Source organism: Camelina sativa, chromosome 5 (genome assembly GCF_000633955.1).
Source record: "Camelina sativa cultivar DH55 chromosome 5, Cs, whole genome shotgun sequence".
Lineage (NCBI taxonomy): Eukaryota > Viridiplantae > Streptophyta > Magnoliopsida > Brassicales > Brassicaceae > Camelina > Camelina sativa.
In genome coordinates this window covers 7,325,414-7,341,212 of record NC_025689.1, presented here as the reverse complement: position 1 = coordinate 7,341,212, position 15,799 = coordinate 7,325,414, and the positions used below count along the sequence as shown (strand labels likewise).

The window sequence follows — 15,799 nt, the reverse complement described above, 5'->3', positions numbered from 1 at the left end:
TGAATTGAGCCGAGCGTTGTGGAGATGATTGATTTCATCTTGCGAATTGAGCTGCGCCGCAGTGAGCGAATCCAAACGGTTGTTTGTTCGCTCTTCCTGCTGGTCGAGGCGCGTTAGGATTCCTCGGAACAGCTCGTCTATGCTAGAGACGGGCTGGTTGTTGAGCAGAGAGAGTTGTGTCGGTGCCTGTGGTGCCTCTGTGGTCGCTGGGGTCGTCAAATTTGTAGCTATGACGAACGTTTCTGGACTTTCTACCGTCACAACTTTTCTTGGAGCGTCTGGCGTGGGAAGGACTATCTGCTCCGTTTGATCCGTCGCCGGGGTGATTGTTCCCCCCGACGAGCTTGTNTCGTGGGTCGACCGTTCCATCGTAATGGCCCAACCTTGGCTTGACCGCTCGTTTGACCGCTGTTGTAGCGAGTCGTCGGGAGAATGGAGTTCGCTGTGTTGCCTCGAGCATGAGTCCGACTTCGGGTGCCTTATCCGTCGCTTTCTGGATCATTGCGGCCATTTCTTTCATTTGTTGTTTCATTGCTATTAGCTCGGCATCCTTCGTTCGATCTGCCACTTCGGTACCCTGCTCGGCAAGGCGCTGGACGGGATTACGCTCTAATCCGCCGGTCTGCACATACGGCCCTGGCGTTGTCCTTGCTGAGGTGAAGTTCCTTGGGGTGAGCCGAGCGTTGTGGAGATGATTGATTTCATCTTGCGAATTGAGCTGCGCCGCAGTGAGCGCATCCAAACGGTTGTTTGTTCGCTCTTCCTGCTGGTCGAGGCGCGTTAGGATTCCTCGGAACAGCTCGTCTATGCTAGAGACGGGCTGGTTGTTGAGCAGAGAGAGTTGTGTCGGTGCCTGTGGTGCCTCTGTGGTCGCTGGGGTCGTCAAATTTGTAGCTATGACGAACGTTTCTGGACTTTCTACCGTCACAACTTTTCTTGGAGCGTCTGGCGTGGGAAGGACTATCTGCTCCGTTTGATCCGTCGCCGGGGTGATTGTTCCCCCCGACGAGCTTGTTTCTTTGCTTCTTTCCTTGTCAATTATTGTCATCCTATCCAGTCGGTGTAGGTCCGTTCTTCAATTTTTTTAGAAAACTTTGACTTGGCTCCCCCTACCTGGCGCGCCAAATTGTTGATGTCCCTTTTGGTCACAATTAATATGTTTAGTTCGGTCAAAGAGGGTCGAAGTTCTCTTCTATTATATTGGTGTCGGAACACAAAAGACGGGCTACAACGCGACTTGAACGGGTTACAAAAGTAGACGAAGATAATAGACGAGCTGATCTTTCGTCGATTCTCCAAGCTATGAGTTTGGAACCGTTGACTTTTGCTTGGACGAGCTTAGCTGTTTTGTACTTGCTGCACGAATTCTCCTGCTTTTTCTCCCATCCCTTTTTCTTCAGGCCGTACGCCCGTATTTATAGGGAATCGTGTCGGTTCGTCTAGGAAAAATACCATAATACCCTCTTCTCTTGAAAGGGATATTTTGGGCTTTTTCCTGGGCCGGGCCCTTTTGTTGGGGTTGGATCCACCCCTAACACTGAGGAGCTTGAAAGAACTTTTTGGAGACCTGAAGGGCGAGATAAGGGACCTGAAGGGCGAGATAAGGAGCATGCAAAGCAAGGGGATGTATAACGTAAGTGGTGGATGGTCTTTTATATATATATATTTCTAGCTCAGAACCACTCCAATCTATTGAACTGTGCTAACAATTGTTTTTCCCTTTTACTAATTAGAAATTTACAGGAAATCTATATTTTGATTTTGTATTTAATGATCCACATAATTCATTGTCTTTTATGTGTTTTGTCATGAAATCATGAGTAACAAGAATACTCTCTGTACCTATTGTAGCGGGAAGAAGAAGATCATGGCCCGGAAGTTGATGTTTGTTTGAAACCGGATACATTAAAATTTGGGGTTAGTACGTAAGAAATTGTTACATACGAAACATTTTCAGGTGGTTCAGATACAAATTTATGTTAGTCATAATATTGAACTTACCATGATGTTTTTTTTTTTTCTTTCTGGAATCTCAGGTGCTAAAAAATGATTTGCAAAATCCCCAGCTGTTGGACTTACATGACTTACCTCGTGGCACAGAAAATGATGAACTTAATCATGTGAACGAGGATATTGTCTCATCGCCACCAAGATTTCACTCTTCGGAAAAGACTACGACTCAACCAGAAACAGCTGAGCCTTCTGCAGAGCAATCCAAGGATAAAGGGTTATTATGTTCTTGTGATTTGTCTGTTCCTATTTTTATATAATCTTCTTCTTACTTTTATTAACCAAGATTCTTACTTGTTTCCAGACATGAGCGTCTTAGGAGTCGGCAGTTCTATCACTCCCACACATTGCAGGTGATTTGATGTCTTTGATTTAAGTAGCAAATGCTGTCTCTTGTTTTATTTCACTAACCAAAGCTACATGTTTGAAGCTAATGACCTTTGAAAGAGTACTGTCTAATGAGGATGAAACTGATGATGTTAATGTTTTAGATCTTCAAGAACGCCTGGTAATTTTTATTTACTTTCTTGATTTTCGTTTAAACTGTGTTACGAAGAATCATCATATATATACCGAAAGCTCTTTTGATGATTTCATGAAAACATACAGAGATTTGAACGTTTTGCGGATTTGAGCAAAGCGCAAAAGAGGTACATGTATCTTTGGAACATATTTATAAGAAGGCAAAGGTACATATTTACCTTCTATTTTACATATTACCTCATCATGCACCTCTCCATGAATAAGAGTGATCCACCAATGTTGTTGCAAGTTGCTATATTGTTGGAAGGGTTTTAGCTTTGTTAAATTTACTTCTTTGGGACCAGGGTGATCGCGGATGGACATGTTCCTCGGGCGTGTGACGAGTTTACAAAACTTCACAAGAAAGAGATGAAGAGGTCTCCGTCTTTCGATCGGTAATAGTCTTCCATAGACATCAAACTTATATCTACTCTACTCATCATCTGATCCTATATTGTGTTGGAGGATCATCACATTGTGTTTTAACTTCGTTTTGATGCTTGAGCGCAGGTGGTGGAGAATGTTTAGGATTCGCCTGTGGAATCAAGGCCTTGTCTGCGCCAAAACCTTCAACAATTGCACAACTATCATGGTCTAGAAGTCAGATGAAGCAGGTCCATCCACCTCTCACCAACCTGCTGCTACTGCCAACACAGAACAATCCATGGAAACATTCAGATCTTTTTTTTGTATGTAGTGGTGATCAAAACTGCGATTGCTCTATCCGGTTTCATTTCGTTTCTTTTAAAAAACTAGTGTCGTTTAACATTCAGATAAATATGGTTAAACTTGAAATTTAGGATACTTGAGAAGGAGGCTAATTCACGTTCTTCCTCATCAAAGGCAAATGAGGGACGAGATAGTATTTAATTACAATACCCAGACGACAAAACCAAGTATCTTTTCTCCCCAAATTTACAAACCCTTGCTTACTTCTATACCTAATTTGACCCCTTTTTTTATTTATAGACTTCTTTTTTACTGGAGAGAAACAGTGAAAAAGGCATATTCACTCGCTCGCCAGCAGACTCACCTGCATCATCATCATCATCAGTAGACAGAAATGTCGACGCTTATACCTCCCATGGAGAGATTTTTTCCAGAAAGCTTGTGGTCCTCACGCAAGCCCAGCCATAGACATGAGATCCTGGCCAACGCAGCCTGCCCCACCACTTTCACCCGGTACACCATGCTAAGATCTGCAGCTGCTGCCCATAACTCGTTCCCAGCAACATTCACCGACCTCTGTGAGTCATCATCATAGCCCTCTATATCTGAGTGGGTCACTACCACCATCGACCCATCATCAAACACCACCACATTCCCAGAACAAACCTGCTTCACATTTCTCGGGATCAAAGCTGAAGTTGCATCAGTTAGGCAACTCTGAGTATTCAGCACCTTGACATGGTAGTACTCAAGAACGGCCTGAAAACACACCATAAATCATAAGAACAAAAGAACAAAAGAAGAAGAAGAATAAAGGAATAACTCTGATTCATCGATAATGAAGAATGTGGCCCCTGTCATATACCTTCCATTGGGTGGCTGCTAAAAGAACCCTGGGCCTGATCGACCTCACATAGGCATATGCTGCTTCAGGTGTCATATGTTTGTGTTGAACCTGCATTGCAAAGATATGATCAGAGGAGCGAAAAAGGTGTTTTTGATCAAATTATATTGGGGATGAATTGAAATACAAACCAAGTAGCATATGACAATAGTTGTGCTGCGACCCCGACCCGCCTTGCAGTGAACATAAGTCGTCTTTCCAAGTAAAGCATTTCCTTCAACGAGGCAAAATAGAATTTGAGATCAAATGAACACAGGCTTGGGACAACAGTAAGATTCATAACAATAGTCAGCGGCAAAACACGTAAGAGAACAAAAATGAGAAAGTAAACTTACGATGGATAAATTCTACAGCTTGGCATATTGCTTCCATGGAAGGAGCAAAACAATAATCTCTCGTGGCAATCACCAGGTGGTCAATGCAGTAAGACTTCCATAAGAGTAAAAAAAATCAAATGAGGTTAGCAAACAAGAGGAAACCAAAAACACAAGGAAATAGTACATATTGTCACGTTGACCAGGATAAAAGATGGAGAAAAGAACAAACTTTGTAGAGAGATGATGGAACCAAAGTTTCATATGGCTCATTCAGAGTGATCACTCCACAGACACCAAGCTCTTTCAGCTGTGGAACATCAGATGGGAATGGAACAGCTCCCAATAATATAAACTATAGAAACAAGATTACGAGAGACAAAGTATTAGCATAACCAAATCCAGATAACATATACTTAACCAAGAGACCCAACATAAACCAGCTCAAAAAATCAATACCTCAGCGACACGATCCCACCAGCGAAACTCAGTCTCGAGCTTATTCCTAACAACGTTGTAAACCAGAGTAGGATAAAACAAGGCACGAGCACCAACACCAACCAGTGCCCTCTTCGTGGTCAACACAATCACGTTTCCTCTGCTCACCAATATCGCCTTATCTCCGTTATCCTCAACCGATCTCTCCTCCACCTTCTTCTCATCATCCCTTTCCGTCAGTTCTTCGATATACATAATTCCTCAAGTCAAAAGATCTAGAGATCAAGCACACACAAATCTATTCTCCTCCCAAACCGATTAAAAAACCCTAAATTTGACCAGTCTTTTATATATACACAAAGACAATTTATTCACAAGACCATTCAAACACACAGAAACAAAGAGAAAAAGCCCTAAAATTCAAAGGATTCGAAGACAAAGCCAAGGAGAAAGTCTACACGTAATCGAAATCGCGATAAAGTCAAGAGGAAGCAATCTGAGAAATCTTGAATTCAAAATCTTCAGGGAGATCACCACCATATTTCGCCTGAAACCAAAACGGATGATCCGATCAGACGCCGGTAACGACGCGACGGAGATGATGACTCTGATTATATAAAAAAAAACCCGATCACTAATTGAATCGACAATGATCGAATGAGAGGAATCGAGGGTAAACCCTAAAAACAAGTTTTGTGATTTTCAATTTTTGGGGATCGAGAATTTTGCCTAATCTCTACTCAACCTTTTTAGGTTTGCTCTTTAAGAGAGGAGAATCGAAAGAGAAAAAAAAAAAAAGGAGTAATCTCAGTGTTTTCAAAGAGAGGTGTTTTGCTAAGGTGACAAGCGTTTCACCTCTATAATTGGGTTTAAATGAAAGTCAATAACTATCTGACACGTGTTGTAACGATTTATGGACGAAGAGTCATGCATCGCACAAGGGCCGGATAATATTGGGATTATCCATTCTTTAATTCTTTTTTTTTTTAATTATTATTATTATTGGATAAAGATTCTTTCTTTAATTGTAAAACAAATAATTTGACAAAATTTTGATATGTTACCATAATGTTTTTGAAAGTCAAGATCAATTTACCCATTTTTAAATGACAGAAGTTGATGTTCACATATGTGGACATCTCAAGTCTACTTTTAAAAACAAAATTAAATTATTTTAAGGAAATTTTGATAATTTGTTTAGTGTGTTCATTTTCAAAAAGTCTTTTTTATTTATTTATTTTTAAAAATATATGTTTTAAGAAAATTAAATTATAAAGTTTTGTAAGGTGTATAAAAAGTTTATCTAATAATTACTACTCATAGATTTAATCCAAATAAATATAAAGTTTTATAAGATTTTAAACAGTTTTTAAACTGTATTTATTTATATGGTATCTATAATAGTATATATATATAATTTTACACACATATAAAATTAGTTTAGGTATATATATCTTTATAATTTTATACACATATTCAGATAAATATCATATATATTTTTATCAATCGAACATTAATTAAAAGAAAACTCCAAAATTGATGACATAAACTAGTTTTTTAAATCTTTAACTCTTAAGTAAACTCTAATCCAAACTAGAAAAAGAATTGTCTTAATGCTAAGAGTAAACAACTCAAAACAATAAATATTATATTTTAATAATGGTATTTTTAATAATATTTTAGAAATTGGGCATTTTTGAAAAATGGTATTAAAAATGATATTTTTAAAATTCTCTCCTTATTTTATTATTTTGAATGTATAAGTTTTTTTTTAGGCGATTTTTTTTGGTATTGTCTGGTCTGTAGTTAATATTTAACATCGAAAAATATATAAAACAGAATAACAAAATGAATGAAACACAACGAAAATAAGACAATTTAGTCTAGAAAGCAACTTCCGAGATAAGAAACCAACCATTTAAACGATTTTAATAAGTTAGAAATAAACAGATCAAACTAATAAAAAATATCCAATATAAGTTAGAAATAAACAGATCAAACTAATAAAAAATATACAGTATATAAGAAAATTATTAAAAACAACAAAATACTAAGAGAGGAAAAAAAAAGCATCTCTTACTTAACCGTCGTCCCAAAAACCTTAATACTTAACGTTCAATCCTATAGTGTCATGAGTGCAATCTAATTAACTGGAAACTTTTGCAAAAACCTTAAATCATTGTGATCCTAACATTCTTTAGAATAAAAAAGAAACGAATGTACATCTTTTTTAAGGGAAAAAGATTACCCCTCAACTAAACAATGTATTATGGAGTTGAATTTTTTTTTCGTTTACCACAAATGAGGTATTTATATTCTAGTGAATTTCAAGTTAACAAGAACAAAAAACTCAAAACTTCAAAAGTAGTTGAGCAATTACTTATCGACCGCGCACGAGAGTAGTAAAGTCGGTAAATAATGACAATATGATGATGTGTAGATTACCTAAATCCTAATCACTTATTACATCACTTTGTATTATCTCTCTTCCTCTGTTCGACTACAATAACTCCTAAAGATAGAAAAAAAAAAAATCCTCTGTTTCCTTAATTTTTTTTTCTCTGTAACCGATTCTCTCCTATTGAATCGCCATAACTAGTGCAGCTTTCCTACTTGTGTCTTAAAAAAAAGACATTGGCTTCTCTCTTTTGAATCTGACAAGTGACAACAGAGAGACAACAATGGATGGAGGAGTTGATCATCTCGCCGATGAGAGGAACAAAGCAGAGTTCAACGTCGATGATATGAAGCTCGTCTGGGTGATAACGTAAGTCAGGAATCAACAAGAACAATCGCAACAATTCAAACAAGGAAACAGAGTAAGAAAACAGAGTAATCCTTTATTGATAATAATGAAACAACGTTCAAAATAAACGCAGTCCCATCTTCTCACCTTGCAAGAGTCTCCGGCGGAGATCCTCCCACAAAGACGATGAGGAAAACAAGTTTTTAGGATTACAACTTAAGGAAAAATATCTCAGATAGATAAAAGATAACGAACTAAACATGTGCTCTTATAGATACTCGACAAACAGTCGACAAACAGTGTTAGCAGTGCTAACCAACTTATTCCTTCTCAATGACGATTTCCGTTAACCTTCCAGCTGTTAAACCTCACGTGCTTCCTTTCTTCCTCCCATCTAGACCGTACACGTGCAGGCACTGGATTCCCTATATCAAAGCTCCCCTGTTCGAAGAACCTTGTCCACAAGGTTCAAAGGGGGGAAACTTCTGTTGCAAGTCATAAAGAAACTCCCAAGTGGCCTCCTCTGCAGTCTCATTTGTCCACTGCACTAACACCTTCGTCGCAGCACGACCTTGGCGCTTTACCATCTTGCAATCCAAAATCAATGCAGGTTCCTTCACGAAAACGTCAGATAGCACCGAGGGTAGTTGAGTCGAAGTGTGCACCGTACCAACCACTGCTTTCAGCTGAGAGACGTGAAAAACGGGATGAATAAGTGATCCCTCCGGCAGTAGTAGCTTGTAGGCGACCTTACCACAACGATCAATGACCTTGTATGGTCCATAATATTTTGGAGCTAACTTCTGATTAGAACGCATCACCACTGATCCTTGACGATAAGGTTGGAGTTTCACAAACACAAAATCACCTATCTCCAAGCTGCGTTCAGACCGATGGCTATCAGCAAACTGCTTCATCCTATGCTGAGCCCTCAACAGATGGAACTTCAGAACCAGCAACATACTTTCACGTTCTTGCAAGCTCCGTGCTACCACAGCGACTTTAGATTCTCCCGGTAGGTACGGTAAGTGAATAGGTGGAGCTTGCCCATATACAGCTTCAAAGGGGCTCAGTTGGGTAGAGGTGTGAAATGTCGTGTTGTACCAGTATTCAGCTAATGGTAACCAGTTACTCCACAGTTGAGGACGATCACTACACATACAACGGAGATACGCCTCAAGGCAACGGTTCACCACCTCAGTTTGCCCATCACTTTGAGGATGATAAGCACTTGAGAACTTCAAATCAACCCCCTGTAGGGAAAACAACTCTTGCCAGAAGTTACTGACAAACACCGTATCCCTATCACTCACAATAGACCTGGGACACCCATGAAGCTTAAAACAGTGTCGAGGAACACTTGTGCCACCGAGACTGTTGTATACGGATGAGCTAAAGCCATGAAATGAGCTGCCTTAGTTAATCGATCAACCACCACGAAGATCACAGATTTGCCCGAAGATAAAGGAAGACCATCAATAAAAGCCATAGATAAGTCGGTCCAGATAGTTTCAGGGATTGGCAGAGGTTGCAATAGACCAGGGTAAGCAGAGGTATCATATTTGCACTGTTGGCACACACTACAGCTGCGAATATAGTTTTGTATGTCCACAGCCATTCCTTTCCAGTAAAATTAGCCTCGCACCTTTTGATATGTTGCGTCCCTGCCTGAGTGACCACCAGTTCCTGAGCAATGCATCCACTGTAGAATAGAGTTTCGCAGGTTAGAGTCTTGCGGAACCACAATCTTAGATTTCCTTCGCAAAACAGACTGAACCCACGAGTAGTGCTTTTTGGCTGCAGGGTTATCAGTTAGAGCAGCAATGATCTGCTTTAGCTCATTATCCGTTGCATAATGAGCCTGAATTTCTTTGAGGAGATCACAGTCCAAAACTGACATGGCCATATGCAAAATTTCAGCACCCTCAACTCTGGATAAGGCATCGGCTGCAACATTTTCCTTGCCTTGGCGATATTGGATTTCATAGTCAAATTCAAGTAACTTGGGAAGCCATTGCTGTTGGATAGGCGTGTTCAAGCGTTGTTCCAATAAATATTTCAAACTTCGTTGGTCAGTCTTGATAATGAAATGATTTGGAAGCAGGTAGTGTCGCCATTTTTGGACCGCGAACACTACAGCCAATAGCTCTTTCTCGTATATTGATAAATGAAGTTGCTTTCCTTTTAAATGACGGCTGATGAAAGCTAGAGGACGACCGTCTTGCATCAAAACTGCCCCAATGCCGTGAGTGCTATCATCTGTCTCCACCAAGAATGGCTTGTCAAACAGAGGAAGAGCTAGAACAGGAGTCTGACATAAAGCTTGCTTCAGGTTGTTAAAAGCGGTCAAAGCTTCCTCTGTCCAATTAAACAAGTCTTTTTTTGTCAAGAGAGTCAATGGTCGAGCTATAGATCCGAAATCCCTCACAAAGCGCCGGTAATAGCCCGCCAACCCCAAGAACCCGCGCAACTGCTTTAGGTTAGTTGGAACAGGCCATTCTGCAACTGCTTTCACCTTGCCGGGATCAGTAGCCACCCCCTCCTCCATGATATATTGCCCCAGATACTCCACACGATCAGTAGCAAAATCACACTTACTCTCTTTTGCAAACAGCTGACTGGTCCTCATTACTTGAAAAACTTGTCGCAGATGGTAGAGATGTTCTTCGACATTAGAACTGTAGACCAAGATGTCATCAAAGAAGATCAATACGAACTTGCGCAAGAACTGCTTGAAAACGGCATTCATTAGGCCTTGAAAGGTTGCAGGGGCATTGGTGAGGCCAAAAGGCATCACAAGGTATTCAAAATGCCCACTATGAGTCTTAGAAGCTGTTTTGTGAATGTCCTCTGGCTCCATTCGCACTTGGTGATACCCTGCTCTCAAATCAATTTTTGAAAAAACCGTTGATCCCCCTAATTCATCCATGAGGTCTTCAATGAGTGGAATAGGGAAACGGTTCTTAATAGTCATAACATTAAGACCCCTGTAATCAACACATAGCCTCCAAGTACCGTCTTTCTTTTTAACCAGAACCACCGGAGATGAGAAACGGCTAGAACTGATCCGAATTGTACTAGCAGCAAGGAGTTCCTCAACCATTTTGTCAATTTCATTCTTTTGATGGATAGCGTAACGGTAAGGTCGTTGGTTTACCGGATCACTGCCCTCTTTAAGAACAATCTTATGATTATGATTTTCCCTGAAGGGTGGAAGCTCAACTGGTTCTGCGAAAATGTCAGTAAACTCCTCCTTGAGTTGAAAAACTGCAGAGTTTTGTTTATTATTTCTGTGACTTGTCTCCACAGCACAAAGCATCACTTCCTCTTGTTGTGTTACCTCTTGAGCACAGATCACTGAAATTCGAACCTCATCCTCATCATACTTGTTAAATTTGTTTGCCTTCAAAGTACGAACAGACCCTGGTTTTATCCCATGAAGCAAGATCTTCTTCCTGTTCCACCAAAAGCTCATCTCTAACCTCTGGAAATTCCATGTTGTGTCCCCCAATGGTGCTAACCACTGCACACCAAGCACCATATCACACCCTCCTAGGGGAATAAGCATGAAATCATCCTGAAATGCTGTACCCTGAAACTCCCAGTTAAATTCAGAAACCTTCCCTTGCACATTTAGTCGACTACCATCAGCCACTGCTACTCTTGTAATACCAGCGGTTTCTACTGTAACCCCCAACCTCTTTGCTGCTCGAGGATCCATGAAATTATGTGTAGATCCTGTATCCAAAAGAATAAACAACACCTTCTTCTTATTCACCCCGCGTACCTTCAACGTGCGATAATCTGTAATGCCAGCCACTGCACTTATAGAAACTTGAGGCATATCCTTCTCATCAACTTCGTCACTTACATTGATAACTTCCTCCCCTTCAATATATTCTTCTTCCTCCACCTCAATCATAAATACTTGAGTCTTCTTGTGTTTAAGGTAATGATCAGGGGTGTACTTTTCATCGCAAATATAACATAGCCCCTTTGCTCTACGTTCACTCATTTCTTCTTGAGATAAGAACTTTCTAGCAGGCTTCTGAGATGTGGTAGTAGATATTTCCTTGCGATTTTGTGAATAAAGCTTAGCACCCGTTGCAACATTGCTGCTACTGAACGACTTAGAGTGTAAACCACCAGATGACACCCCTTTGGTCCTTGGATGAGCTTTCTCGTAGAGCCTACCCAAGACCAAACATTGACGCACTGATTGTGGTTGGAACATTCTGATGTGCATCTGCATATCCAATCTGAGACCTGCAAGATAAGCACTCACCAAATATTCTTCTGATAGGGTAACCCTCGTTCGTATTAAATCAAATTTTTGGTGATAGTCCACTATTCCTTCAGTCTCCTGAAGTTGTTTAAGCTCTGCAATGGGATCCTCCAGAACATCTGCAAAACGCTCCCTCAACAACATTTTATAAGAACTCCAATCATGCAATAAGCTTCTTCCTAGAGGAGTTTGTACCAACGCTTGATGCCACACAGCCGCATGACTATCGAAGTGCATCGCAGCCATCCGCACTTTAGATTCATTAGGGGTAAAATCTAACACAAAGTAATCTTCCACTTTACTCAACCAGCTAGTAAAACTCTCACCATCAAACCGAGGAAAATCTACTTTACCCAGCCTTGTAACACCCGTATAATGATTTGGACCATGGACTCCACCTCCACGGTGTTGTTCATAGCTATCTCCGTATGAATCATGTGTTGAGGGTGCACCCACCGGACTCTTCCCATGTGGCTTCGACCCCGACGGAGCTTGTTGTGCTGGAATCATTTTAATCATCTGGAACATCTCAGCAAGGCTTTGATCCAGTTTCCGATTCTGCTCCGCGATCGCGTACTCTAACGCTTCTGTGCGGGTGAGCAAACTCTTCGTTCCTTCCGCTACAACCGCCTCACGTTCCGCCGCCGTGGTTTCATTTCCGTTGGGATCGTGTTTGTTCACCTGAGATCGTGTTTCAATCATCGTTTCCGAGGAAGGAATGGCTCTGATACCAGTGATAACGTAAGTCAGGAATCAACAAGAACAATCGCAACAATTCAAACAAGGAAACAGAGTAAGAAAACAGAGTAATCCTTTATTGATAATAATGAAACAACGTTCAAAATAAATGCAGTCCCATCTTCTCACCTTGCAAGAGTCTCCGGCAGAGATCCTCCCACAAAGACGATGAGGAAAACAAGTTTTTAGGATTACAACTTAAGGAAATATATCTCAGATAGATAAAAGATAACGAGCTAAACATGTGCTCTTATAGATACTCGACAAACAGTCGACAAACAGTGTTAGCAGTGCTAACCAACTTATTCCTTCTCAATGACGATTTCCGTTAACCTTCCAACTGTTAAACCTCACGTGCTTCCTTTCTTCCTCCCATCTAGACCGTACACGTGCAGGCACTGGATTCCCTATATCACTGGGCCGGTTCCCGCCATGCTTTCGATGTTTCAAATCGTGTTTCCCGCCTCGTCGCCTTTGATCCCGTGAGTGACCTTCTTCTCTACCTACATACCTTCCTTCCTTCATAAGTTTCTCTGTTTTCTTCCGGTGAATCTCGGTGTGAATTTTTGCATCTTTCTTTAAGGTCTTTGAGAAAAGCAATAGAGCTGTAATGAGTAGGAAAGAGTTGTTCAAGAACACGTTGAGAAAAAGCGTTCACGCTTGGAAGATGATCAAGGAGCTTCGTCTTTATGATGAGGAAGCGATCAAACTGAGGTCTTTCATGGATCAACCAGGCTTCATGGATCTGCATTGGGTAATAATACACACACAAAAATTTCTTTTATGATTTCTTAGAATATTGATGTTGACTGGGTTATGGTTGTGGGTGGATAGGGAATGTTTGTGCCTGCAATCAAAGGACAAGGCACAGAGGAACAGCAGAAAAAGTGGTTGTCTTTAGCTAATAAGATGCAGATAATTGGATGTTATGCTCAAACTGAGCTTGGTCATGGCTCTAACGTTCAAGGCCTTGAGACAACCGCCACATTTGATCCACAGACAGATCAGTTTATCATTCACAGTCCAACTCAGACATCATCCAAAGTGAGAGAAGAACAAGTATCTGTGTTTGATCTTTGAGTTTCTAAATTTTGTGTCTAAGTTTCGTTTTGTTTGAAAATATAGTGGTGGCCTGGTGGCTTAGGAAAAGTTTCTACTCATGCTGTGGTTTATGCTCGTCTCATAACGAATGGCAAAGACCATGGTGTTCATGGTAAGCACCAAGAGGATTTAATTATTTCTCACTTTTCTTTTTAACCATCAATATTGATTGACTAGTCTTTCTCCTTTTCAGGATTCATCGTGCAACTACGAAGTTTGGATGATCATACTCCTCTTCCGGGTATAACCATCGGTGATATTGGAATGAAGTTTGGAAACGGGGCATATAACTCAATTGACAATGGTTTTCTTATGTTTGATCATTTTCACATTCCTAGAGATCAAATGCTTATGAGGTCCACTCTCTTTTGGCCTCATGTGGATAAGCATTTCACCTATATATCTCTAAAGAAACCAATTTATGGTTCTGTAGTTTTCTTCTTATAGACTGTCAAAAGTTACAAGAGAAGGAAAATATGTATCATCAGATGTTCCAAAGCAATTGGTGTATGGTATTATGGTGTATGTGAGACAGTCCATTGTGTCAAATGCTTCCACTGCGCTGGCTCGAGCAGTCTGCATAGCTACAAGGTATAGTGCAGTTCGAAGGCAATTTGGTTCACATAATGGTGGAATTGAAACACAGGTATCCTCTGTAAATCTCACACTATACATAATAATAATCATGGTACAAAAATGTATTTGATAATTTTAGTTAAGAATCCAATCTCTAGATGGATAATGGTCATGGTCATAGAAACTACTTATTGATGTTGTCATAAACGATAAATGGCAGGTGATTGATTATAAAACTCAGCAGGACAGGTTGTTTCCTCTGCTTGCATCTGCATATGCCTTTCGGTTTGTAGGGGAGTGGCTGAAATGGCTCTACACTGATGTAACACAAAGACTAGAGGCCAGTGATTTTGCAACATTGCCTGAAGCTCATGCATGCACTGCAGGATTAAAGTCAATGACTACCTCAGCCACCTCAGTATACTGCTTTCATTTCCAAGCTAAACTTATTAAAATAAGTTACAAATGATCAGCTAACTTGGGCTTTTTTTTGGTTGGTTAAAGGATGGCATTGAAGAATGTCGTAAGTTATGTGGTGGACATGGATATTTGTGGTGTAGTGGCCTTCCTGAGTTGTTTGTTGTATATGTTCCTGCTTGCACATATGAAGGAGACAATGTTGTGTTGCAATTACAGGTATTCTTCTAGAATAACACTTTTAGAGTCAATTCAAACCTTTACTCTTTATACTGGCATATGAAATGGTACTAAAATTTGTTATGTTTTAAAACAATGGGTCTTCAGGTTGCTAGATTTCTGATGAAGACAGTTTCACAATTGAGTTCTGGAAAGGTTCCTTCAGGGACAGTTGCTTATATGGGCCGAGCAAAACACCTATTGCAATGTAGTTCCGGTGTTCAAAAAGGTGATTTTCTCAAGAATATTACCATAAAAGTGTAATACTATTATTTATCTCGATTTGTTTTCTGAATTATATTTATGTTGAGCATGCAGCTAAAGATTGGTTAAACCCTGATATGGTGTTGGAAGCTTTTGAAGCAAGGGCTTTGAAAATGGCTGTTACTTGTGCTAACAATCTAAACAAGTTTGAGAATCAAGAACAAGGATTCTCAGAACTCCTGGCTGATCTTGTTGAGGCTGCTATTGCTCATTGCCAGTTGATTGTCGTCTCTAAGTAAGTAAATAAGCTTCTCTCACCAAATTTTACAAAACTTATCAAAACGGACTAAAATTTATATTTGTACTTGAACATTCACAGGTTTATAGCCAAAGTAGAGGGAAAGATTGAAGGAAAAGGAGTGAAGAAACAACTCAAGAACTTGTGCTACATCTACGCACTCTATCTTCTTCACAAACACCTTGGTGATTTCCTCAGAACAAAGTCTATTACTCCCAAACAAGCTGCACTCGCGAACGACCAGCTTCGGTCACTCTACTCTCAGCTCCGACCAAACGCAGTGGCCTTAGTGGACGCCTTTGACTACACGGACCACTATCTAGGCTCTGTACTGGGACGCTACGACGGAAACGTTTAC

The 15,799-nt window shown here is 40.3% G+C and overlaps 2 protein-coding genes across 2 annotated transcripts; one reads left to right on the top strand and one right to left on the bottom strand.

Moving 5' to 3' along the window:
• Positions 3,335-5,678, bottom strand: LOC104785977 (putative dual specificity protein phosphatase DSP8). Its single transcript, XM_010511276.2, has 6 exons — positions 4,879-5,678; positions 4,652-4,774; positions 4,441-4,534; positions 4,237-4,319; positions 4,067-4,156; positions 3,335-3,960 (listed from the first exon to the last, which is right to left on the bottom strand). Exons 1-6 carry the CDS (start codon positions 5,110-5,112, stop codon positions 3,583-3,585), a joined length of 1,002 nt encoding a protein of 333 aa, XP_010509578.1. The 5' UTR covers positions 5,113-5,678; the 3' UTR covers positions 3,335-3,582.
• LOC104785976 (putative peroxisomal acyl-coenzyme A oxidase 1.2) lies at positions 13,576-15,442 on the top strand. The gene is made up of 8 exons (XM_019245228.1): positions 13,576-13,647; positions 13,752-13,839; positions 13,921-14,083; positions 14,175-14,373; positions 14,524-14,721; positions 14,808-14,939; positions 15,048-15,168; positions 15,258-15,442. Exons 1-8 carry the CDS (start codon positions 13,576-13,578, stop codon positions 15,440-15,442), a joined length of 1,158 nt encoding a protein of 385 aa, XP_019100773.1.